The sequence below is a fragment of the Melozone crissalis genome, unplaced genomic scaffold, assembly GCF_028551555.1.
Source record: "Melozone crissalis strain CALT ecotype California unplaced genomic scaffold, PUWL_Pcris_2 ptg000081l_1, whole genome shotgun sequence".
Classification (NCBI taxonomy): Eukaryota; Metazoa; Chordata; class Aves; order Passeriformes; family Passerellidae; genus Melozone; species Melozone crissalis.
In genome coordinates, this window is record NW_026535858.1 from 3,175,065 (window position 1) to 3,200,725 (window position 25,661).

The 25,661-nt window shown below is 40.3% G+C and overlaps 1 protein-coding gene across 2 annotated transcripts; it reads right to left on the reverse strand.

The window, feature by feature from the left end:
* Positions 1 to 2,683: 2,683 nt before the first annotated feature.
* SANBR (SANT and BTB domain regulator of CSR) lies at positions 2,684 to 25,661 on the reverse strand. Of its 2 annotated transcripts, none has more exons than XM_054290206.1 (21): positions 25,533 to 25,661; positions 22,476 to 22,641; positions 20,476 to 20,662; positions 17,758 to 17,851; positions 16,537 to 16,775; positions 15,187 to 15,245; positions 13,008 to 13,168; positions 12,103 to 12,189; positions 11,874 to 11,984; positions 10,027 to 10,150; positions 9,634 to 9,786; positions 9,254 to 9,459; positions 8,793 to 8,892; positions 8,286 to 8,318; positions 7,607 to 7,706; positions 6,555 to 6,649; positions 6,410 to 6,438; positions 6,242 to 6,315; positions 5,517 to 5,605; positions 5,058 to 5,149; positions 2,684 to 4,677 (listed from the first exon to the last, which is right to left on the reverse strand). In XM_054290206.1, the coding sequence occupies exons 2-21, from the start codon at positions 22,623 to 22,625 to the stop codon at positions 4,641 to 4,643; spliced, it is 2,220 nt and encodes a 739-aa protein (XP_054146181.1). In that variant the 5' UTR covers positions 22,626 to 22,641; positions 25,533 to 25,661; the 3' UTR covers positions 2,684 to 4,640. The 2 variants fall into 2 exon arrangements, with proteins under 2 accessions (XP_054146181.1, XP_054146179.1); XM_054290204.1 differs by having other exon boundaries at positions 6,410 to 6,441.

The following is a 25,661-nucleotide window of genomic DNA, read 5'->3' on the forward strand; positions in this document are numbered from 1 at the left end:
AATAAATGAGCAAGGTGTGCTGGCCCATGTGAGAGGAATGCACATATTCCCTGGAAAGGAAATTAATGGGGAGTGTCAGGAGGCAAAGGGACCAGCACTGCCCCTTTTATCATGTAGTGGTGGCAGAGCATCTTCACATAACTCTGTTCCACAAGGAATAAATCCAGAAATCCTGTTTGAAAACTGGTTACTATTCGATGTGATGAAAGCAGACACCTCTGAAGCATGCCTAGTGTTTTACAGATACTGCACACTGGAACTAAGTTCAGCAGGCAGCTAAAATATTTTACTTCAAGAAAGTTACCTAAAAAAACCCAACCAAAACCACCAATAATTTAAGCTTGTAGAGAACTTCAAAGACTACAAAACTACATGATTGAAAGCATCACTTACAGGTAAATATACCTTGAATTGGAAGGAGCAACTGAATACACAGAAAATGCTGCCAGCCCAAGATATTCCTGTAATTGTGCCAGCATGTTTAGTCACTGTGGACAGTAAAGTAATTACTGTAGGCTGAATGAGAACACAAAATACAATAAAACTGCATAAAACAACTAAAAATAAAATTACCATTATGCCATCCTAGCCTTGAATAAATGAAATGTGGGAGCAACTTGAGCAGAAGCAATTGAAGAAATACTGAAAGAAGCTCATGCATGGGCACCATGTTTTTTGAACAAAGGCCACATGCAGCAGTGATTATGCCTTCAGTGGTGTTATTTATTGCTGGTGCCAATCTCAGGTAGGTAATTTTCCTCCCTAGGTTGATGTTTTCCCATACCTACAATGGCCAAGCCTTTGCAAGTTTATATAGCACAGGAGGAAGGCAGGTCTGTGCACAAAGTACCTCCTGTGAAGAAGAAAAAGGAAAAGAAATTCCCTTACCTAATTCACCAATCACCTTCAGACCATCACAGCCAGGCCAGAGCCTACATAATCTGATATTTGTACCAAATTTATAGCAAAAAATCCTCTTGACCACTGGAAATATTCATGTGCTGGATGCCTTAATCACTAATAACTACCTACTTTTGGATACCCCAAGGCAGAGGGAAAGCAATGTAGCCTGGGTGTTCTCTGGGAGCTCTCTCAGAGAGCTGGAAGCTCGGCTATGAGAGGTGGCATGAGACCTTAGAGATCTCCAGCCAGATCTCCAACATTATCCATGGGGAAGCAGCCCAAAAGCTGAAGGAGGAAGACCCCTGGTGTACACAAACCCCTAGAGGCAGGTGTAGGATGAAAACTCCTGCTGAGATGCAGCACAACTCTAATTCTCTCTTTGGAAGCTGCAACAGTGGTTTTGCTGTGAGGATCTTGGTCCAAACCAACAGCAGCACCTCCCAGACCTTGGCATTCAATGCCCCTGTGATTCCCAGAGTGGAGGATCCCACAGTCCTGTTACACTTTACCAGTTGCTGCAGCCTTCCATGGGCTGATGGATCCTTCAGGCTCACCCTGGTGCTGCTCAGAGACAGGACAAGCCCTGACATCAGGGACATGGCCACTCTGTGTGTCACTTGGCCTCAAGCCTGGAACAGCCTCTGGCTGCTTTTATTTATAGATACAGCCAGCAGGGGAGTCAGCAGTGAATCTATTCCTATGAGAAGATAAACTTAGCATGAGCCAAGTCTTCTTTACCTGCTCAGAAATGGGACTCCATCGTGGAGGTCTTTTCCAACCCAAAGGATTCTGTAACTCCCTAATTATTAAGAACCAGAGAAAAAAGCTCAGAACACAGTGGTACAGTTCATGAAGGTCAGTTTTCACTGAGCTGCAGGGGGAATGCCTGCAGGGTCTGTGTGTGCTGCTCTCTTAGACATCAGCAATAATTTAAGGTCTGGAGTGGGGAGGGAAGTGCCTAAAGGGAAGCAGAAATTTCATATATGGCTCAAAGCAAGCATCTGCTGCACAGGAGCAGTTTCCCAACACAATCCCACATGTCTGGGCACTCAACAAGAACAGGAAACAATGATTTTTGAAACATTGATTCCCTTCTGGCCAAGAGAAAGGTGTTACTCAGTCACATCAAGCATGCCCATGCTATTCACACACTGGGGCAACCATATGTCCACACTTCTCCTAACACAACATCTTTTTCCCTTGGAGCAAAGACTGAATTTAAGATTCTGTCCCTTTCTCCAAGATTTCTGGGCATCCAGGAGACAGGCACAGCTCCAGGGTGCTGTAAGTTCATTTATACCCACGTGTGACAGCAGGATGACACTGCAGCCTTCCCAACAGCCCAACTGCACAAACACAGGACATCCAAGACATCCAAACAGCAATTCCTAGAAATAGAATCATGGAAACTAATTGTATTCACAGATTTAACAGATTGCACCATTTAAACAATCTGCACTGTGGCAGTGCAAAGCAAAATTATGTTTTTTTTAAACATAGCTTAGCCTGACATTTTGCATACTTGGGTCAGTTGTAGTGCAGCTCACTGAGGAATTTTTAATCCAGCTTCAAAACTTGATGCAGATAAAAATTCTTTGAAGTTCTTGTAGATTTGGAGTAGCTCTGCATTTAATGATATCCTGTTCTTGACAGATAAAAAGCCTGTATGAGGATGCTGTAATTTAATCACAAATACACATGCACGATTGAGACCATCAAACAATATCTATGCACATACTTAGCTCTTAAAAGCATCTATAAAAAACTCACACACTTCTTAAATTAATAATGTTTATTTCCATTAAACCAAGACAAATTTTCAAAATTAATACAAGATAAAAATTCAAGGTGGTTGGCATGGGGAAAAATAGATAACACTGCACATCATATATATTGTTTGTATATGCTCAAAAATATTTTTGAGTTAAACAATACTGGCATGTAGAACTGGCACTTCCCCACAGAACAAAACCAGCAGAATTTTCCTTTCTCTTCTAGTCAGTAGTTCTATGAAAACTAAACACACACACATGCAGCCTGCAACTTTCACCCCAGGTTTACCATGGGAATTTGGAACAATCAGAAGTCACAGAATTGTAGCAAAACACTTTTCCTACTGCATTTTTCATACCTGATGGGTTGTATAATACTTTCAACAAACAACAATCAGTTTTCCAACAATGACTACAAGTGCTTCAAACTGCATCAGTACTTGCAAACAGGCCTGAGGCATTCACAAAACCTTATTTATTGGGTAACAGATTAAAGCACTCCTGCAAAGTTAGAGCTCCTGCCCAAAATCAAAACCACTGAAATTCAATTTTGCTTGTTGGTTTCACTGGGCTCCAAATTTGCTACGGCATTGCACAAAACACACAAGTAACGCTGATTTTTAATTGTTTCAATAAAAATCTTCCACCTTGACAGCAGTATTTTCAAGTATTGCTATCCTAGCCTTCTAACACCTACCAAAAATCATCAAGGAACAAGACAAACAAAAATGGAGAGAAGAGAATTTAAACAAATCTCCCTCTCCTTACCCCAGCCCACCCTCCCACCCAGGAACTTGCTGACTTAATTCCAAACTCCCCATTTATTGTACAGCCAGGAGTTGGAATAAGCTTTCCCTGAGCTCTCTACCTGTTTCAAAAAGTCAGAACGTGTTTCCTTGAATTCAGCCATCATCATCATCATCATTATTATTATTATTGCCATTTTCTCTGCTAATATACAACATTTTCCAGGCAAGTTATTTGATTTTGGTAGCCCTGGATTTGTGTTCTATTGCTCCAAATACAGAACTTGAAAGTGCATCTGACTTCTAAACAGTATAAATCAGGCAGGTTTCAGGGAGTAACTAGACCCAAAAGATCTGCATGCACAAGCCTTTGTAATGATACATCTCTGCTGAAAGATGCAGAATTAATTACAGATCTGCTCAGAAATTCAGTGGCATGGCATCAGTTAGGGAGAGAAGTGCTTTGCATGACAAGGTTTGGGTTTTAGAAGGGAACAGAGCACTGTCCTGTGCAGGAGGGGTCAGGAATGGGGATGGCTACAGATTTCATATCCAAGAAAAGCAAGTGCTTCACATGCAAGATGCAATGCTGCACCCTCACAGCACTGAGAGCATCTTTGGAGGTCTAGTTCCTACCTGCCACCCACCTTCAGAGGAGTGGGACTTGTGTGAGGTACACAAGGAAGCCTCAGAACTGCAAGAGAATGTTGCTTCAACTAGTCTAAGTCCCAGGCATTGTCATGGGCTTTAAATGCAAATCCCCAGAAGACTGACCTAAAATGTACCATCAAATACAACACAATATAAATACACAAGGAGACTTGGGTTAATGCTGCTGACTGCATTCAGAACTCAGTAGTCTTGCTTTTTCCTTTTCAGTATTTCTAGCATACCAAAAGGCATAATTGTATCTTCCCTCATAAATAAAGTTAGACTGATAATTTAATTTTGTAGATTTATAAAATATTTTCTATGCAACTCAATGCAACAGCCTAAAAAAAGCAATTAAATTTAACTTTAACAAATAATATATTTACAATTAAAATAAGTACAGACCTTATTGGGTTTGCATTCATTTACAGCACAAAATAATTTACAAGGCCTAAAGTAATAAATAAGTCACTGGCAAGCTTTCAGAGGTGTGCATTGTCCATTGTCAGAGTGCAGTGCAGTTTCAGGAAGCAGTAATGAGTTCTGGCTAAAGCAGGTCCATGAATCCTTATGTGGGACGGCCTTGGCCAAAACGGGTTTTTGACCTGGGTTAGAAACACATGAGAAACACATTTACATTATCAATGTAGGGTTTTTTTATTATTAATGCAAGTTTTTGATGTGTGGGGGTTTTTTGGTTTTGTTCTACAAGGTGAATAAAGAACAGGCTAAAAACTTTTCCAGTTTTCCATAATTTCTCAAAAAGAAAATTATGTTGGAGCTGCAAGGAACCTCCCCCCAGCATGGCTCCAAGACTTTCATTATCCCAGCTCTTCTTGGAGACCAAGGGAAGCTTTTGCACCTCATATAGCTTAACCTGATCCATAAGAAGTGTGTGAAATGAAGCATGTTTTTTCTTTGAAACCCACCACCCCACACTCCCAAAAATCCAGGAGTCTTTCCTGCTTTTATTTTAAAATCTTACCTGGGATTCTTCTCAGCATTGCTTTGCCGTGCACTGACCTGTGCTGAGGCTTTTATCTGAGCTTCAAGTCTAGAATAAATGCCTCCTGCATACTGGAATCCAGAAAAAAATAATCAAGTTTTGACATGGTTTCAATGTAATCAGTGACTTTCCATAAAAATATCACTAATATTCAGCACAGTCTATGGCATACTTTTGTCCATTATCACAACCCAGTACTGGCTTTCTTCTAAACCCATTCTATTTTCCATGAGCAGTTTTTAAAAGCAGTGAACTTTAAATATTATTTTAAACTCAAATCCTCAAAAAAATCACGCTTGGAACAAAATGAAGATGAATAAAATTAATTCTTTAGCTTATGTGTTGAATAGATGTTATATTTATTTATGTTTAATATTTTTGTTAACCAAGGCTCACTTCAACTCTGCAAACACCACATTTTGCCAGGACAAATCTTACTTCTTTGCTGTCTTTGGACTTGACTCGATCAAGGTCTCCCAGTCTCATTTTTATTAAGTGCCCTGTGATCTCAGACATTCTTCTCTGATCTGTCAGAAGTAAGAGAGGATATTTAGAACAAAGGTTTTCATTGCTACTGAACACAAAGAGGATTAGACACAGATTTTAGTGATATGGATTTGTAATTTTTTTTTGTTTATATAAAAGTCTTGAACAGCCAGGCTCCTAAATCCTGATGTAGCCTCAGCAGCCTTGGCAGATACCAGAATCAGCCTGAGGCACTGCAGTGAGATCAAAATCTCAGGAAATGGTTTGGAGGCAGAAGTTTTTAAAACAGCAAAATTGCACAAGAGTTTCAGGAGAGATTAAAAAAGGCAGAACAAATTAACCCAATTCTGAATATTTTTAGTCAGAGAGACTGGGAAAGAGATGGAAGTGGATGCTTCTCTGTTTATCTGCACAAACAATAAATGCCACAGGGATGCAGGATAAAATATCTGCATACTTTTATAATCATGAGATGACAAACTATAATCTCTGTAGGTTCTGTGCTGACATTGCAAATAAAGCACATCAATCACACAAACACCCCAAATCCCACTGCTGGATCTGAGATTAAATTCACCCTACAGGGATGTAACTAAGTGAGTTTTAGGAAAATTAGCTGGCTCATTTCCTTTGCATAATGTTAACTTTATGAAAGCCAAACTCATGCAGGAACAGACCATCTTCTCTTTGAGCATCCTGGTTGTATCTCAGGGACCTGGAGGCATCCCATTTGTTCTGCTGCATGCTCACACTGCAAGGGAAAGGTGCACACAGCCTGTTATCAAAAACAGCTTAGGAGAGGGAGACACTAAAATGTGCTCTCAAGGGCTTTGAAAATCACTTACATGAAAGGAGAAGCATCTCGGGAACTTGACTGTTGAAGGAAAAAACAGATTTAATGTGGTTGTCTAAGGTCAAGTCCAAAACTTAGAGAAAATTCCTCATTATTTAAGCCAGCCTGAGAACCTGGGTTCACAGCTGTGATTTTACCTTATCAGATGGCTTCTCCCTTTTCTGAACACTAGGTGAAGAAACTGCTTTCTTTGGGTGCCTGTAGGATTTTTTTAATTTCTCCTTTCTCCCTGCTAATAGAAGAAATGTCTATTCATACACTCAGATACTTGGAATTTCTCAACTACAGAGGTACTAAAATATTTTTCCCCTCTATTTCTTTACAAATAGTGTAAATCAATAGGCTGTTTTCCTTTTGTTAGTGTTGCAGGCGTGCTAACACTACTCAAAACTTTTCTATGAGAAATATACAGAAACTCAACATTTAAAATGCAGAGTGATTGCACATAACAGCATACATTTTTTACCTTTAAAAATTAATGCACATACAAGCTACACTTTGGACCACATTAATTCAATGACTAAATTCTGAGCAATATCAGATCAAACAAGTTTAAATTTAAATTACAACATTTTCTATCAAAATTTATATATATTTTTTAACTGGTACAATTCCAATCACCCTTTGAGTAATGACAAAAAGAACAAAGACATCGTTGGAAGCCTCTCTTCCAATGAATCATTAGTAGGGTGAAAAGGAGAAGTTGCTTTTTGACTTTCTATGTTCTTAAACCCATTAACACATTAAAAAATGAATAAAAGTATTTTTAGATCATATACAGCTTAGCTTCAATGCAGACACAAATTAGCTACATTAAGCAGTCATTCCTCTATGCAATCAAAAGACAAATCTGCAGGGGTTTCTTTGCATGTAAAGGCAGTCATGAAATTGCTGCCTTTTCTTCCAACATTCATTAAATGAAATCTCATTAATTTGAGAGTTTCCTGCAAAATAAGTGCTTGATAATTCCAAGGACTTCTCAGACATGAATAGCTGCAGCTTTTCTTGTTTGCCAGTGATTTTTGATGGCATCAAGCAGTGGGGTAATTTGTATGTAACTACAGGAAAACCTGGGATAAAATTCAAGTAATTTTGGGTTTTCTTTTTGAAACACCTAATATTCAAAATCTGCTTACAGAGGACTTCTGCTGATAACTCCAGAGAGGAGGACTGTACAGACTTGATGTACCTGGTTTCTTGCACACTTCTTCTTCATCCCCCACTTCATCCTCAGTGACCTCTGAGCCCGTGGTGTACTCCTCCTCCTCAGATAACAGTGATTGCTGCTTCTAACCAACACCAGGAGAGGCCAGAGATTAAAAGTGACCCTGGGCTTCTATTAAATGATTTATTAAATCTGTCTTGCAGCTGCTGACATCCAGCATAGCTCCCTATCTCAGTGACCAGAGAGTGAATCAGCACAGAATTATGGAAATGTTCAGTAACGTGATGTACATTGTTTGAATATACACATTTATCTAAATAAGTGATAATGAGAAATGATGAAGCTTAACAATGAACACCTGAAGCACCTCAGACCAGCCAAGAGAGACAGATACTCAAAACCTTGAATTTTGATTTATGTTTCTGCCAGCCTAAAAAAAACTATTAATAACTGAAGCATGCACTGCTACTGTGGCTTGCTGCCCTTTATAAAAACATTCAAAGCAATTTCTCATTTCTATTAATGCAAAAGTAGTACTTCACACTTACCATACTGTCTTGTAAAAACACTATTTGCAACCTCAAAATTAAAGCAAAAAATACATTTTTTGTCTCATTTCTTAGGAAATAAGACAAAAATCAAAGCAATTTCTTTGCTAGTACAGCAGACCAAACATTTAAAATTAGTAAAATATTTTACTAACCAGCTGCAAAGTCCAGTTCTTCAGAGACAAAAACTGTAGTCACAAGGAGAAAAAAAAGCATATAAGCTAAAAAAACAATAATAATTCAAGTAAAAAAGTGAGAGAAATTCTAAAAATAGCAGTGATATGTTACAGTACAGCACTCTACACTGGTAACTCCCAGGCCTCCTCCCATCTTGAACTCCAAACTTTGGTGGAATGATCAAACCCAATTGGTCGGTTTGAAAACCACTGACCAATTTAATGCAGTCAATTCATGGTTTAGTGAAAGTAAGTTTAGCATTAAAAATATTTACAGCTGATTTTTTGATCAAAAATCAATGAAGGTATGTACTGAAATATTTCCAGCAGACATGGGAAAAGTTTTGCCTTTTCACCAACTGGGCATTTTGTACCTATGTCTTTCTCCAACAACATATGGGGTTTATTTTTATTAAAAATTGTTCAAGAACTTCTTCAAAGAATCCTCATTATTAGACAAAAAGAAGGAAAAGCATCAGCACTCACAGCATTGATCTCTCCAGTTTTGGGGCCCCATGGTGTATTTGGTTCTACAAGCACATCACATTCAAGGCCTTTGTCATCACCAAGCCCGATACCAGAATCACTGAGAGAAATACAGAAAATTAAATATTTCTACTCCACTAGTTCAGAATCAGTCTCCATTGACTGGACATGTATCAAGAGAGCAGACAGACCTCTGAGTCAGACACATAACATCTTGACAGAAATACATTAAAATATAAAGATAGCAGTGAATGCTTATGGGGGTTGAGTGACTAAAAGCCTGCTTGAAAAGTGAAAGGAGAAAATACTTGTTCTTCAATTTCCAAGTAAACAATCAAAAATAAGTTGCCCTTAGAAAGGCCTATGACTCATTTTGAAATGGGAGAGAACTCCAATATAACAGCACACGTGTTCACTGTTGAGGGCTAAGCTATTTCTGTAACTCAATACAATGTTCTTACCTATTCTCATCCTTAGTGAAAGGAACAACTATAACATCTCTATGAAGCAGCAGATCATTCAAGATCTGAGCAGTCTGAGATGGCAGAGCATCCCCCTCTTCACTCTGACATGGCAAAGCATCCCCCTCTTCACTCTGAGACGGCAGAGCATCCCCATCTTTGCTTTCTGGAGGTAACTCCACCAGATGATCCCTCACTTTGCAGCCCTGCAATACACAGAGGCAGAAGATCAAATACTGGAGTTAATGGGAAGAACTGATTCCAGCCAGTATAACAACATAAGTTCAACTTCTGAATTCCAATCCTTATTTTGGATAAAGATCCATTTTCCTAACAGAACCCCAGCACATGCTTTGCTCTATAAAGGAGAGCTGAAGTACCTTTGGCAGGGTTGTGGGGTCAAACCGAAGAACTTTTTGGTTACAGCAGGGATAAACTCCTGTGCCAGTGGAGCCCAGAGCACTTGCTACACCTGGATAAAGAACTGGCTGCGAGTGGTACTGGCAGTGGGAGAACTCAGTGCACAGGAAAGACTACAACAGCAAAAACACAGAGAGTGAGAGGTGAGACAACCTATGGAAGGAAAAGTTCTGCACTGTAAAGAATGTGTACCTAGCTTTATTAGCAAATATTTTCCAAACAGCTTTAATCCCTGCTTCACCCCCCAAAAGTCACCCATCACAAGCCAAAGTGACATTCCTTAACCTGGTTACCACAAGCCAAAGTGAAATTCCCTAACCTGGTTACCACAAGCCAAAGGGAAATGACCTAACCTGGTTACATCTTGAGCAGTTCAACCAGTTGACCGTCCCCCAAAGACGCCAGTAAACATCCCGCCAGGATTTCAGCTCCTCGTGAAGGCCAATTAAATACTCATGCACTTCCCAGGTTTTGTCTCTGAAAAAGCAAAACATCAGGGTCTTGACTCTGTTTTGATCCTGCCTCCAGGAGCACAAGGTGGAGAAAGTGCAGAAAACACCAGTGAAAAGCCTCCAGTAGTGACAACAGGAGGGATACAATGTGAAACAATGATTACTAAATTCAGAGCATGACAGAGGAGACTTTATTCTTTCAGAAAATCCTAAACTCACTCATAACAAAGAATTACAGCTTGATTCACCTCAAGATCCATATACTGCAAATTTACAAGCCAAGATAAACATTTTCTATCTATCTGCAACACAATAGCTAAGAAATACAGTTTGAAAAAACAAGTTCATTCTCTTTTGATGAAGGTACATAGCTGGCAGCTCTAGTATTAAAAATACAGGACGTTGTTGCTTCCTTGTGATCACATGAGACACACCTCTTCAGAATTCAAAATAGCATGTGCAACTTGCAGTGGGGCATGTTATCTTCAGGAAGAGCAGATAAAATTTCTTCCTAATTTTAAGGCCTGGCCTAAAGCATTTTTGTTAAATTTTGTGTGCCTATCCTAGGCTAAGTAAGTCAAGGATAAGTAAGTCTAAGCACATCCAGTTGGAAGTCGGTTCTAGGCACCACTAGAGGACCAATAAATAGAAACCTATTTTTAAACCATTAAAGATAGAACTGTATTAGCTCCTAAGCCTGAATTCATTAGTGGCCAGCATCACTTCTCAGTAAATATACTCTGTAGCAAAGCATCACAAGTAGCACAAGGCAAACAATTAGAATCTAGATAATCCTCTGAGTAACTTGAAAGCCCTGCACATTTATCTGCTGGGAATTGCAGAGCAGCCACATACACTGAGCTTAAGTGAAGTAATGCAATTAATGAATTTTATGTGACTAATCGCCAATGATCTTAAATAGGTCAGGACAGGGGCACAAGATTTGGTTCTATGTAGATGCTAGGCAGAACTTAACTCCACACCTTTGTGAGAGCTATATGGAACTGTTTGGGTTGTTCTGAACAAAAAGGATTTGATAAGAAAGGTCTCCTGTCAATAATCTCCCACCATCCCCCTTAAAATGGGCATGTGGGGAGGGAGGGAAGTGCAGCTGATCTTGGACTGATCTCCATTAACAGGAGAATCCAGCTGTTCACAGCCACAGATCACAGAATTCAATTCAACATTTGTGCCAAATGAATCAGGCTTGCATACAGAACAGGTCCTGCAAGCTCCTCTGATAAATACTGCAGGAACAGAAAAACAACTGGCAAAGTTTATTCATAGCAGCCTTTAAGCAGGTTGAGCATTTGATTTGATTAGAAAATACTCTTTAGCCTTTCCTTGCTGACACAGTGGGGTCTATTCTTCACTAGAAACCTTGCAGAAATGTAGCATATCATTCAATCTCATCAGCTGCAACCATCTTAAAACCATCTGATGAAAGAATTAGCTGAGTATTTTCTATTTAAAGCAGTGCAACCCAAAAATAGCCCTCCCAGTAATCACGGCTGCAGTTTTCCCATTTCCATTCAGCAGCAGCACTGTTGAATGAATTTCAGTAGCACATCATCATAATCACAACCCCCTGTTTTATTTTTTGCTAGGTAATACAAGAAGTTGAGATGCTTCATTCACTCTTCACATATCTGTGATTTAATTTTGAAATGTATCTGAGTATGTATTACTTCTAAAATCACCCAAAATCAGAGTTGAAGAAACATTTGATATATGTGCATATTCACTACCTTATATGAACATAGACAATATTCCCATGTTGGTCTATGTTGATTTTTCCTGGTACACAAGGAATTCTCCTTTCAGTTTCTTTGGTTAGCAACTTTTTACATAAACAACACCTAGATTTAAAAAAAAAAAGAAAAGAGAAAGAAGGAAAGAAAGCACTGGAGTAAGAGCAGGGCTTCTAAACACAGGGGCTGTCCTTGCTATTGAAGCAGCCATATAAAAATGCCATACCTGTATAAAGTTGCTGCATTTCCTCTGGAATCTGGATTTACATACTCTGGATCAAACAGTCTCTCAATCTTCTTGCAGAAAAGTTTACTATTAATGACAGCAACACAGCTCACCCATTAGAAAAAAACCTGAAAATTGCTTTATGTATAGTGAGATTAACAATCACATTCTGATAAGCAAAGTCACTCACAGAATCTAGCTTTTAATTTTCCTTTAAATTATCATGCCCATCTCGTTTTTACACAAGTGTGACAAAAGTGATATTTTGATTTCTTTCTTTATTAAAATGCTTGCTAATATGAACTGCCAGCTTCTACCTTGATTAAGAGACCTTTAATTAGTGCATATTGCTGCGAAACTGCACTGCATTCTAGGATCAAGCCTTCATCCCTACAGACTCAAATCCTTCCTTACTTTCACCTTGCTTGTCTGTCAGTCTCCCTCCAATAACTGGCCCGTATCTCGATACTGAGCTGGGATCCTGATGCATGACAGAACATTCCAGCACAACTATTCAGCCTCCCAGCCACCCTGAATTCTAAACACAAGCATCCAAGCTCACAGGATGCTGAAGCCAAACCATTTTCTACCAATTAGGAGCATGTCATCCCTTAAAAGGTTTCTCCCCTAATCCTTGCTCCCATGTGAGAATTCATGAATAATTCTCCTATGCCATGCTCCTAGTGTGGCCTTTCCTTTTATTCATTTCCTATAAACACTCTTTCCTTCTGCTCATAATTTTAATATAAAGTTCTGAAGTAACACCATTGCATTCTGCATTAAAAATACATTCCATGAGAATAAATATAATATATAATTTGGAACTGCACAGCCTTAGCTGTTATGAAATATGATCTCAAAGCTCAACAGCACTTCAGAAGTGTTTTACAAGGCAAAAAACTTACCTCTTAAATTTGTCTCTTTTGTCCTTCAGCTCCTCCACCTCATTGTGCCTGAAGAGATCAGCAATGTGTGTAACAAGATTAGCGTTGATACAGTTCATGTTACACGGCGTGGCTACAATAGCATTCATATTTTTGTGACAGTAATGAATACATTTCTCTACCTGGGAAAAACAGAAATACCAATGTTAAGGAATTGTAGACAAAAGCCCCCCATGCTAATTGCTTCAAGACTTTTATTTTAAGTGTAGTGTTTTGGAAAACGATTTCAGTTTGATTTAAAAATAAAAAAAAACAAGCCTCAGATTTGCCTAAAGTTGATGCTGAATAACGTGACTTAGTTTATGTTCTCCTCCAAAACTCTCAGTAACCTTCCAACTGCTTGTTGAAATAGAACCATAAAACTCGTGGATCTCAACTGCAACAGCTGTGCTGTGGGCCACTCCAATGACAGAGCTTTTGACAAACATTTCAACAAAGTCAGCAGCTATTATACAGAGCTGGAAAATCAGATCCTGAATTGCAAACATATCATTCATGTAGAAAAGGATATAAAACAAGCACTCCAGATCACACTACCACATTTAGAAATAACATACTCTTTATTGCATTGAGTCTGCAAATATTGGATCACTGCACTGAATAGAAGTGTTAAAAATCTCACCGTGTTCTCCTTGCAGCACCTGTTTATCTAACAGCCAAAGCACAACAAACAAGCTGTTAAGACACCTGGTAATTAACTGTACCCTCATGCCAGAAAATCAATCTATCTTTCTCAATACTTACTTGTTGTACTCATATTGCTGTTATCCTGTTTCTAGAGTCCCATACCTTCTGGGGGGTTTTCTCACAATCAGCTCTTCACAGCAGTCTTGCTCCTGCTTCTTCATCAGGGCTCCTCCCAGGCTCTCCCTGACCAGCCAGCCCATCCCCTTTTATCCCAGTTATCTTCATTAGCCACAGCTGCCACCCAAATAAGGGCATCACAGCTGCAGCCCATTTAGAACAGCTAGGATTGGGGCAAGGCCACTCATACAATACATAGATTTTACTAGGACTCCTACTATATTCCCCCCTTTTCTTTTACTTACAGATATTTTAATACAAAACAGATATTAAAGTACAATACATACATTTCCCCACGACGCAAAGGCCATTTACAACACACGCATATTTCCTCACAGCTCCTTGACTCAAAAGCCATATTTCTCACAGCCCCTGGCTGTCACAGCTCCTCAATTCAATAGCCAGGCTTCTCCACAGCTCTAGGCTGTCTTATCTTCTGCAACTCTCAGGCTGCCTAATCACTTCCACAGCTCTTGGCTGCCACAGCTCTCGGCTGTCCTATCTTCTACCACATCGGGGTCACCACTTGTTGTATTCATATTGTTATTATCGTATTTCTAGAGTCCCATACCTTCTGAGTGGTTTTTTCACAAGCAGCTCTTCACAGCAGCGTTGTTCCTGCTTCTTCACCAAGGCTCCTCCAAGGCTCTGCCTGACCAGCCAACCCATCCCCTTTCATCCCAGTTATCTTCATTAGCCACAGCTGCTGCCCAATTAAGGACATCACAGCTACAGCCCATTTAGAACAGCTAGGATTGGGGCAAGGCCACTCATACAATACATAGATTTTACTAGGACTCCTACTATAGTGTGTGTTTTGGAAAAACCAAAATCAAATTTTAGTTTGGCTTAAAAATAAAAAGCAAGCCTCAGATTTGCCTAAAGTTCATACTGAATAACATGATTTAGTTTATGTTCTCCTCTAAAAATTTAAGTAACTTTCCAATTTCTTGTTGAAATAGAACCACAAAAGTCATGGATCTCAACTTCAACAGCCGTGCTTTGCTGTGGGCCACCACAATGACAGAAATTTTGACAAACATTTTAACAAAGTCAGCAGCTATTATACAGAGCTGGAAAATCAGATCCTACATTGCAGATATATTATTAATGTAGAAAAGGATATAAAACAAGCATACTCTTTATTGCATTGAGATTCTGCAAATACTCTTTATTGCATTGGATTACTGCACTGAATAGAAGTGTTCAAAATCTCACAGTGTTCTCCTTGCAGCACCTGTTTATCTAACAGTCAAAGCACAACAAACAAGCTGTTAAGACACCTGGTAATTAACTGTGCCCTCATGCCAGAAAATCAATCTTTCTTAATACTTACTAATGAATCCATCTTCAAAAACTCAGAAGAAATGAGGATTGAGATGACATTTGATGGTTCTAGAAGGCAACAGAACAAAGGTGGGTTTTTTTACATGGATTTTTTTTTTTGTAATTTCACATCACATCCCTCTCTCTTCCTATTTAGCATGTTAGCTATTATTTTAGCAATCAACTCGTCATTCCATCTTCCAGTATACAGAACCTCAGAACCTTTTAACCATCTTAAGAATTAACCTTTGGTTTACCATTTCAGTGGTAGCATTATAACCTGGAAAAATTATTAAAATTGGAAAAGGAGGCTTCACAGGGATGCAACAACTGAACAATCACACAAGATTAGCTTCCATCTGTAGCCATCACACCCAGCTGAGATTTCTTCAACATAACCTTCACATTGCAAGTTATAAACAAACCAAGAGAAGAAAGTTATATTTTAAAAAGTGGTAGGAAAAGCTCATTAAAAAATTAAAAACTTGCCTCAAAATCCACAAAGACTCTTCTACCATTGTATTGGATTGCATTGAAATTGTAGAAAACATTGCAGTTGTACCAACAGGGAGCAGAGGAGAAACATACAAACCAATCATCAGTGTTTAAAATCTACCACTCTGCCCTTGGTCAGAAGGGGTCTGAAGAGTCTTAATTAAAACCATCACATCCCAAAATATATTGGGGCTTTTTTATTGCTTCAACTTTCAGCATGTTTCCTCCAAACTGTCAGTGCTGGCAAAGCAGAGCCATCTGCTGAAATGACCAGAGGATCTCTGCTGCAACACTCTTGTAACAACTGATGCTGCCTTGTGCAGGCTGCCCTGGAACAGAGGCTGGACAGAGCTAAAGAATAAATAGGGATTTATTAGGAGGCCTCCATGGATGCACCTTGGGCAGCACCAGAGCCCAGCCAGGGCTGCACCCAAGATGAACCAAAATGGCCCCAAAATGCACAACCGGGCACGGGGTCTGTCCCTGGGATCAGTTCTGCTCCATTTGCACCTTGCAGTTCATTGTCCCATTCCAGCTTTAGCCCAGGCAGTCCCACCCTGCTTGTTTTTCTCTCTCCAGCCCACGGTGTTTGTGCTCCTGGGCTGAGATTTGGATCATTTGTCCTTGGTCCCCAGCTGGAGAGGGAATTGTTTTGTCTCCCTGCTCTGTGCAGAGAGCTTGCCATCCCATAATATGGAGCCCAGACCCACACACTAAAGCAGCACAGAACCTGAAAAACATAAAAGCTAAACCTGAGGTATCACTGACAACAGTCAGAAACAGACTGGGGCTGAACTGCACCAAAACCATTCCTCTTCAATTAGTACAGAACATAATGAACCTACAAGAAACTATCTGCTTTTACCTAAAGTGGGCATTTCATCAGCCTCAGACTCCTTGGAGTTCCTTTTGACATATCTTATCAGCCAGTCAAAGATGTGAACATCACAGTGCACAGAAATGTCCACCTCCTCCCAGCGCTGGGCATCCACGGACAGGTACTCAGCAAAGTATTTCATCTCTGAAACCAGCAGGTCTCGAGGACACACAAAATCTTCTTTGAGGTTTTTGGCTTCATCACACACATGGATCACCATATTGGGCCTTCCAAAGGAAAAAAGCCACAAAGCAAATTAGGAGCCTAAAGAATCAGAACACCAAATCCCAACAGCCTCATCTCCAGCTCTGGGTCATGCATTGCAACACTGATGGCACCAACAGGGTTTATTAACAGAGGGAAAACAAACTGCAGTTATTAACTATTAATAGAAACTATTGTTGGGCAGGTGAAGAAGACAGAGGCATATCATCTACAGATAATCAGAGTGATTTAATTAAGGAAATAGAAATAGAAAGTTTCTAGCTCCCTTCCCCATTTTTGTCACCTGCTTGTTATAGGATACTACCTGAGTTATATGGAGAACTTGTTTGTTCTCCCTTCTTAATTTTCTTCAAAGAATAACCAGTTATAGATGCCAAAATCACTAAGGCACCAAGGACATTAACAGCAATTTTCATCAGTGGAAATTAAGATTTGGTTTATTGTATATTAAAAATCTCTATTTCTTAAGAATTGCTTGAAGCTAGGCTCAGTAAACACTGTCTCTACAGAGAGATGCTTAAGTTTCAAACAAACATTATTTTATGTGTAATTATACAGTTTGGAAAACAGGGATATGTGATGGAATAAAAGTGACCTGGATGGCTACTGGAATTCATGGGGAATTTTTTCACTTACAGCTCTTTTCCTGCTTTTACATAGGACAAATCTATGTTCAAGAGTGTTTTCAAAAGTGTAATTGACCATCAGTCTTGTTTCATTCCTTTATAAAACCAGGTGTGTTTCTCATTCCTGTCACAGCAGTGATCAATCACTCAGAGGAACATACATTTATAAATATCTCATTGCACACAACATTCTCAAACCAACTCCTTGAATTTCTGCAGCAACAGAAGGTTTCCAAGTTTCTTACAGCATTCATTAGGCTGTTTCCAGCTGTTTTCTTTCTGGTAGTAGATAAGTATCAGCAATGTTTCTGTCAATTCTACAATCCCCTAGATAACAAATACACAAAGCTCTTCTTACCCCTGGGTTTCATCAGTGCTCTCCCCACCGTTATGGACAGGACCTTTCTCAGATTCTGAGGAACAGCTCCTTGTGGAGGCTGCACTGGGCCTTCCTTCAATGTAAGGAAAAAAGCAGCATTAGAACAAAATCTCCTCATCTTTGCTCTTCAGCACCTTGGAAATGCAACTCAAGCGTGGCTGTCATGGTGCAGCAATAGCACACAGGTTGTTCCAGAAATAAAGGACAGGTGCACTTCAAATAGTTCATCTTCACAAAGGCACTGCAAGCAGTGGGAGGTGCACACAAACACCTAGTGAGGTTCAGGAGTTCAGGCACCAAATCACTGAGTGCTGGACCAAGGGTTAAAGCAGTGACTGGCATTTCCAGCTGTGAATGGATTTCTGCAATGTGAAACTTCAATAATCTTGCTTAAAAGTCAGAAAGATCATTATCTTTTCTAAACAATGGAAGGGCACTGTATCTGCCTTCCACTGAAACCCTAAGGAGGTGATTTTCCATGATTATGCCATTCTCTCAGACTTCTGGGAGTTCCAGAAACATCATCTCCCTCTTGAGTCATGTAAGAGGCTGAAGAAGATTAAGACAGACCTCTTCATCTTCATCTAATGGCTGAACAATCACAGCAAAAATGATATGGCTCAGAACACAGCAGTTTTGCCCTTCAGGAAAGCAAAATTATTGCATCAGAGGCAGAAGAAACTAAACTTTCTCCCAGTTTTCAGCCAAAGGCCTTGCACAGTTAAGTCTTAGTAAGGTCTTAATGGAGGGAGCAGAATTAGCAGAAGGGAAGAGTCACCCAACAGATTCACTCCCAGTGAAACCTTGGGCAGGGCTGCTCCAGCCACAGCTCTCTGGGCAGCCATCCTCACTGCAGGAATCAAAGGTGTGAGTTTCGCAAGAAGGGACTGTGGAGATACAGGATATGAAAGAGTTCTGCCTGCAAATGCATTAGCAAGTCCATTGTGAGCACAGTGATTTATTGAAGGCAATAATGCTGACAGGAATAAGCAGCACAGCCAAATGAATGGGGACATCTGAACTTCCCCACACATTGCTTCACATCTTCTTTCCTCCCCTCCAAAGCTTACAGCTTGATTGACCTTGTAACAAATCCTTTAGGTAAAAGCTGTCCTCTGTGTTTGGTTACTGTCATGAGATGCAATCAGAGGGACTTACCAGCAGTTGGCCTTATAATTAGCAAGTATTAAATGAGCTTTTATAACTCAGCCACATCCAGAATCCAGCTCAGAATGAGTAAGGTATGATTTCCCTTTTCTTGCTGCTACTCATGACTACAAACAAATGCAAACAGGCCCAAAATTCTTGATCCTAACAATTAGCTAACATGAATAAATCCAGTAGGAAGCAATTAATTAAACAAAAACCATTTACAAATAGGATTGTCTCAAATCCCCAATTCTGAAATGTAGAAGTACCTCACAAATACTAAGAAGGTGAGTTCACCCAAGCCTCTGAGAAAAAAAAGATTAATTACCCTAATTTCATATCAACAAATTACACTCAAACAGGGCAAATGATTTATCCAAAGTCACAAAGAAAACAGAACAATCTCGGGCTGGGATCTTGTCAGAGGAAACATTACATTAGTGGACTTGACTGCATTAACACTCATTACATGTAGAGCATTGTTAGATAGAAATCATGCACTAATTGTCCCAGGAGTTCCAGAAGCAGAGTTAGCTCCTTAACTCTCCTCTGGGAAGCTGCTAATCCTGCAAACAGGGACCTGTGGGTGCCAGCAGCATTCATCCACAGCAGGCATGGAACACATCATTGAAAGCTGAAGGGAAGCACTAACAGGCTTGACACTGCACACACATTTTCCAGTATCAGCCCTTGATTGGAGTTATTAAAACCACTTTGAACAAAGGTCAAACAGCTCTTTTTCTGCTGCAAAGGGGACAGTGAAAGCTGCAGTGAAGGACATTTTAACAGAGAACACATTTAAATGCTTCACTGTTGTCTTAATTTTTAACACAGAAATTATTTATTCATCACTGAAGCAAATTTGTGGTGCAAATACATCTACCAAGTTCTAAAGTCACTGGAACATCTCTGTACTGAAAATCAGAGAATAACACACACACATTTAATTAAAACTTCTGACAGAAGCAGTACAAAAGGAATTGTTAACAATATTTAATTGTGCTGTGATTGAATTTACAACTATTGGGTTTGGTCCTCTTCTGCCCAATAATTACTGGCACACATAATTGACCAAGACACATTTGTCATCTCAAGATTGTCTTGAAGCAAAAATTAGCTACATTTTGCTCCTCTGTACCTATCCATTGCAATTACAGGTCTTGTAGCTGGGAGAGGAAGGTTTGCCCTCAAGGGATCTCCTCCTCAGCCTCCTGCAGCTTTTCCTCACAATACTCTCCAGTTATTTTAATAATGCTGCTAAACATGACTTCAAATGGCTGCAGGCTTAACAGCACAGCACCAAAATCCTAAACACAATTCAGCAGAAAGATCTGTGCCTCTTGGCAGGACAAGTTCCCAAAAATGACCAGCAAACATTGATTTTTTAAACCAAACTAATGGCAAGCGCCTTGTTGTATGCATTACATTCATACTGTACCCTCCAAAGATGAATGACTACCATTGCTGGGTGGAATTAACCCCTCAGGCCAGAAGCATGCACACACTGATTATCAAAGCCAACACAGGTCAGAAGGACTGAAAACATACCAGTGATAGTAATGGAATCCTGCCCAAGAGCAGGCTCCGGGAACTCAGCCTGGGAATCGAGCAGGGAGGATTTGATGTACGTGGCTAAAGTCTCCACAGGGCTCCCACCAGCAGCCATCAGGGGGTTGTACTGGTTGTCAACAGGTGAGCTTCCACTGCTTTTTAGCTCATCAAACCTTTTTGCACACTGTCACAAGATCAAATGATAGGACAATGAAGCAGCAGCTTTCAGTACATTTTTAATAACTGTGATTTGAGAGGGATAATGCATTGCACGTGAACAGTCACTGATATCAAACTCATAAATGCTGCCTACTTAGTGGTATCAAGAAAGTACATAAACACACAGTAAAAGAAGAGTTACCATCATTAATGATTCTAATAGAAAGATAAAAAAATAGAACCTGTTTAAACTTTCATTTCCTTAAACCCTGTGAGATTTTAAGCCTAGTTTTCAAAAGAGAAAGTTATGGGGAGAGTTTGAATTCTCAAATGTTATTAAGAATGGCTATAGAAATTGATTCACAATTATTATTCTTTTACTTTATGGCTTCCATTCCAATTTGGACAAAAGGGACTGCTGCTTTCCACTGCAATCCTATAAACTTCCCATCCCCTGTTTTTGACAAACTTGAAAGTCTTTCTGTTCTGTAAATTTGTACCAACACAATCATAATTACAGGTTTGGTTCAGCAAAGTCCTACACAGAGGTAACCTGCACATACAAATTAATCTATTTAATTCTACAGGCGCTGCTCCTGTGACACAGGTGTGGGGCTCCATTAGCAGCTGGTTTAATTTATTTATTTAGGGTTAACAGACACTTCATGCCAGTGCCCCTTTGGGCCAGGGGCACACAGGGACATCCTTCTCATAGTCACAGCATCTCAAATTTGGGATGCCAGTCACAAATTTGATATATCTGTGCTTTTATCTAACTGCCTTAAATGGGGACTCCTTAAATAGGGAGATATTTGAGACGTTCAGTCCTGTAAAAACAGAGTAATCAGACTTGCACTCATCAATCACATGAATCAATGTGAGCAGAGGGCTCACTGATACTGTTATTTTATTTAACATGCACAGTGCTGTCTGCACACTGAAAGGTGAACAATAGAGATGTCCCCAAGCCTCTGCCAAGAACTTGAAAGGCAGCAGCATTCCACAGAATTCTACACCCAATCCTTCATTTTTCTGTTTGAAATCCAAGGTTACAGCAACACCCAGCAACATTGCTATAAATGGGAGCTGACACACTTGATTAGGTTTGCAAGAAAGTCAAGACCACTGTCTTGTTTTCTTTCAGCTTTGCTGAATCACAAGGGCAAAAGATGTTTTCTTTTCTTAGCTTACACCCTCTCAGAAATGGAAAAGTTGAAATTATTATTATTTTTTAAAAAAAGAGCATTTCACCAGGAAATTCAGCAATCCAGAAAGAGAAGTATACAGAGGCTCTTACAACTCTACTCCAACCAAAGGAAGAAAAATCCACAAAGCAGCAACTGCACCCCTTACCCAACAGAGATCTGTAACCCCTCCTTGTTCAGAGTTGGAACACACACACTGAGAGTTTTTAGGTTTCCCAGTAAGGACACCACAGCCTGCACAGGGTTAGTGGGTACTGGCATCCCTTCCACCCAAGTCTCAGCTAGGGAGTTTGGAATGCAGCAGCACAGCTACCTTGTTTTAATTCCACTTTTTAATTTTTCCTTCCCAGTAATTTTCATTCTTATTCTGTGTAAGTTCTAATGAGATACAATGCAGAATACGTTTCTCAAAACAAAACCCTCCACCTCATTTCAATCTACTGCTCATTTGGCTTTTTCAATTAGGTGCAAATTATTTTAGAAAAAAAAAACCTATTAACTTCAATTTCCCTCCCTCCCCCCAGGAAATGTTTTCCTCTCCATAAAGCGTTGCTCAAAGCACACAAATCCTTTTATTGAATAATAAATATTCTCTTATATTTATTTTATTATTATTTATTATTAAGAACTCACTTCTTTGGAGGTGTATCCTGGAACCAGCCTTGCCACACTGTCCCAGTTGATGGGCTGAGGAACCCCAATGAGGGAGCACAGGATCATATCCAGAACCATCTGGTTGTTGTCATAGGGGAAGTTATTGTTTTCTGAGAATCCACGACTCATCTTTGGCTACTTGAGCCTAGAAGAGAAAGAGTTTTTAGCAAATCTCACTGCATGGTTTGCTAAAGCTTGATCTGCTTTACCTGCAGCACTCCATAAATTACTGGGGATAAATTACCACAGCATTAAAGTCAAGCACTGAGGCTTTCTGACAGAATTTACATATTCTCAGAGCCCTGAGGGAGAAGCAGATGAGCAAAGCACACCAAACCCTACCCAAGAACAGCAGCAGGTATTATGCACCTTTCCTCTGAGCTGCCTCTTCCCAGAGGGGAAATTTCACCTCTGACACAAGAGAAAGGTTTCCAAAATCTCAGAATAACCAGCCAGAGTTACAGAGGAGCATTTCAATGCAAATTTACACACGTTTAAATACTTTTGTCTGTTCCCACAAACCTCCCACCCTCAGCTCTGCTCTCCCCACGCTCTGCCCATTGCTCAGCCCATCTCTGGCTGCCATCATTCAGAAGCCAAGCCAGGAGACCAATTTAAGGGCCAGCAGCACTTGGGAGCCAGGAAACCACACCTGAATCTCCTTCAGCTCTCATCTCCAACACCTGACACTCCCAACTCCTTATCAACCAGGATGAGCAGCTCCAAAAACCTCTCATTCCTCAGCTTTAAGCTGAACACCAGAACAAAGCACATAACAAGAGCAGAAAACACTTATAAAACAAGATTACATTTTGTTAGTTTTTTTTCTTCTTTTGTATGTATAGCACCAGGGAGCAGAGTAAAAGTTCAAGGTACTGATTTAGTTTCTGCTGGGAAAGAACTGTGGGCATTAATTAACAGTTTCATGCTCAAGTAAAGCACAGCCAAAGAGCTCAGAATAGAAATACTTAATAACAGAACTTAAAAGCCACACACAAATTTTTGACTTATAAAGCAAGAATTATAGAGAATTTGAGAGAAAATACACCTAGATAACTTGTTACTAAAAGCATACCATACATTGATGTTTCTTTTACATCACCCTCTTTCTGTAAGAAAAGATGCTTAAAATACACAAAATAGCCCTGGTATTTTCTCCCTCTAGAAGCTGTTCCAGCCCTTTTTTCTGCTTGTTTTGTTGGTAGAAACAGAAATCACAGCAGAGGTAACTGTAAGCTTTCATCCTCTCCAAAGAGCAGCTGAATTAAATCAGAAGGAAAAAAAACCAGAACCCACTGAAAGAACTCTTTGGTTTCCCACAATCACGAGATTTAAAAAGAAGGGAAAAAAGCCACAAAACAGAGGACAAGCCCTATAGAAAATGTCATACCATTTCAGCAATTCTGCCTAAGTGAAATCTGCTGTAAAATATGCCAAACAGCCAGCTTTAGAAGAGAAAGGTCCTCACAGGTTCCACAAGCCCAGAATTCTGAGTAAAAGAGGAATTTTTCGCTGTCAGGTGAAGTGGATGAGCGCCTGTGTCCCTGTCCCTGAGAGCACTCTGGGGCAGTGTCACTGTGGTGATTCCCTGGCGCAGACTTCTCTCTGTCAGTGTGCAGGCAGATGTCAGCACCAATCCCATCCAGCCCTGGGCACCTCCTGGCTCTGCTGCCAGCAGGAGAAACGGCCCAGCCAGAGCAGGGCAGCACCAGGGGCAGAGCCCAGGGCTTATGAAACACAGGGCTGGCTTTGTGTGCTAGCTCGCACACATGGAGCAGCTGGCTTGAAAATATGTTTGGACGAGATAAGTAAGTGATGGAGTATTATAATCCCGTGGTTTCCCACCACAAAATAGGCTTAATGTCAGTGGAATTACCAGCAATGTCAATACTCCATAAATCACCATTTTGAGGGCGAGGGCTATGGGATGATTACACTGGGCAATCAAAGAAAGAAAGGGAGAAGGAAAACTTTTTCTTTGTTTTTGCAAAAGAAAGGAGCATGTAATTTACAGGGGAAATTCTGAGTGCTTCAGTGGTAACAAGTTTACTGCACATCAAGCCTGTGGAGCATGAAGCAGCCCCAGCATGAAGGGATGACAGGTGCTCTAAAATGTGATGACACCTTCAGAGAGAATCAAGTCTTTGTCTCTCAATACAGGCTTCTTTATTTGCTTATTCAGCACGTTAAAACACAGTTCTGTATATGCTTATTACTGCAAAGACAAATGAAGGAGGAGACTTAATTACAGGCATACAGAAGTATTTTTATTTATATTCTGGAAAGAGCACGGGACTCCTCTTTGCAGCTTTACACATGACATTCATTATTTGCCTTTTTGTCCTTTAGGAAACCCTGTTGGAAATATAAAGACACATGCAAGATTCTGTCTCATGCAAGAACTCTCTAAAAGCTGCAAAATAAAGCCTGTAAGAAATCATATTCTTAAGAGAAAAAGCAACTTGTACAGATTCTCTCCACTCTGTTACTGCAAGGAAAGCTCAGGTTAACCCTTCTTCAACTATGACAATTGGAGGAAAACAAAGTTTCCAAATTATTTAACTCTGACCAACTCATTTGAGACGCACAGCATAGAAAGATACATGACAACAGAAATTACTATTAATACTCAGAATTCCAAATCAAGCAGTGCAAAGGATTCCCAAGAGTTAATTCATTATGGAAACACACAATGTGATTCGACTTTTTCGTGATTTACAGCAAGTCATTACTGCAGGAAGGAAGGAGGGATTGCTGTCTCTCACAGCGGGAGGGAAGGTGAGGATGGAGGGAGGGATGGGCAGAGGTTCCATCCTCAGCCCAAACGCAAGGAAGTGATGGTGCAGAATGAGGCTGCGGACAGGAACAACAGCAACTTTGCTGCTTGCCCGTGCACCAGCCAACGTTAAAAACTACAAAGCGTTGAAATTAAAAATATAAAAACCCGTCACAGACGATCTACAAGTGCGGCAACCTCAGAGCGGGGACCCCGACGGTTCCCCGGGGCGCTCCCCACCGGGACCCCTCCCGGTTTACCTGGCGGTTCCCAGGCGCGGGGTCAGCGGGACGGGATGGGACGTGCAGGGGGGCTCCTCCTTGGGCCGATCCGGTGGGGCAGCAGCGGGACGGGGGCTCGGCTCCACCGCAGGACGAGCGGTACCCGCG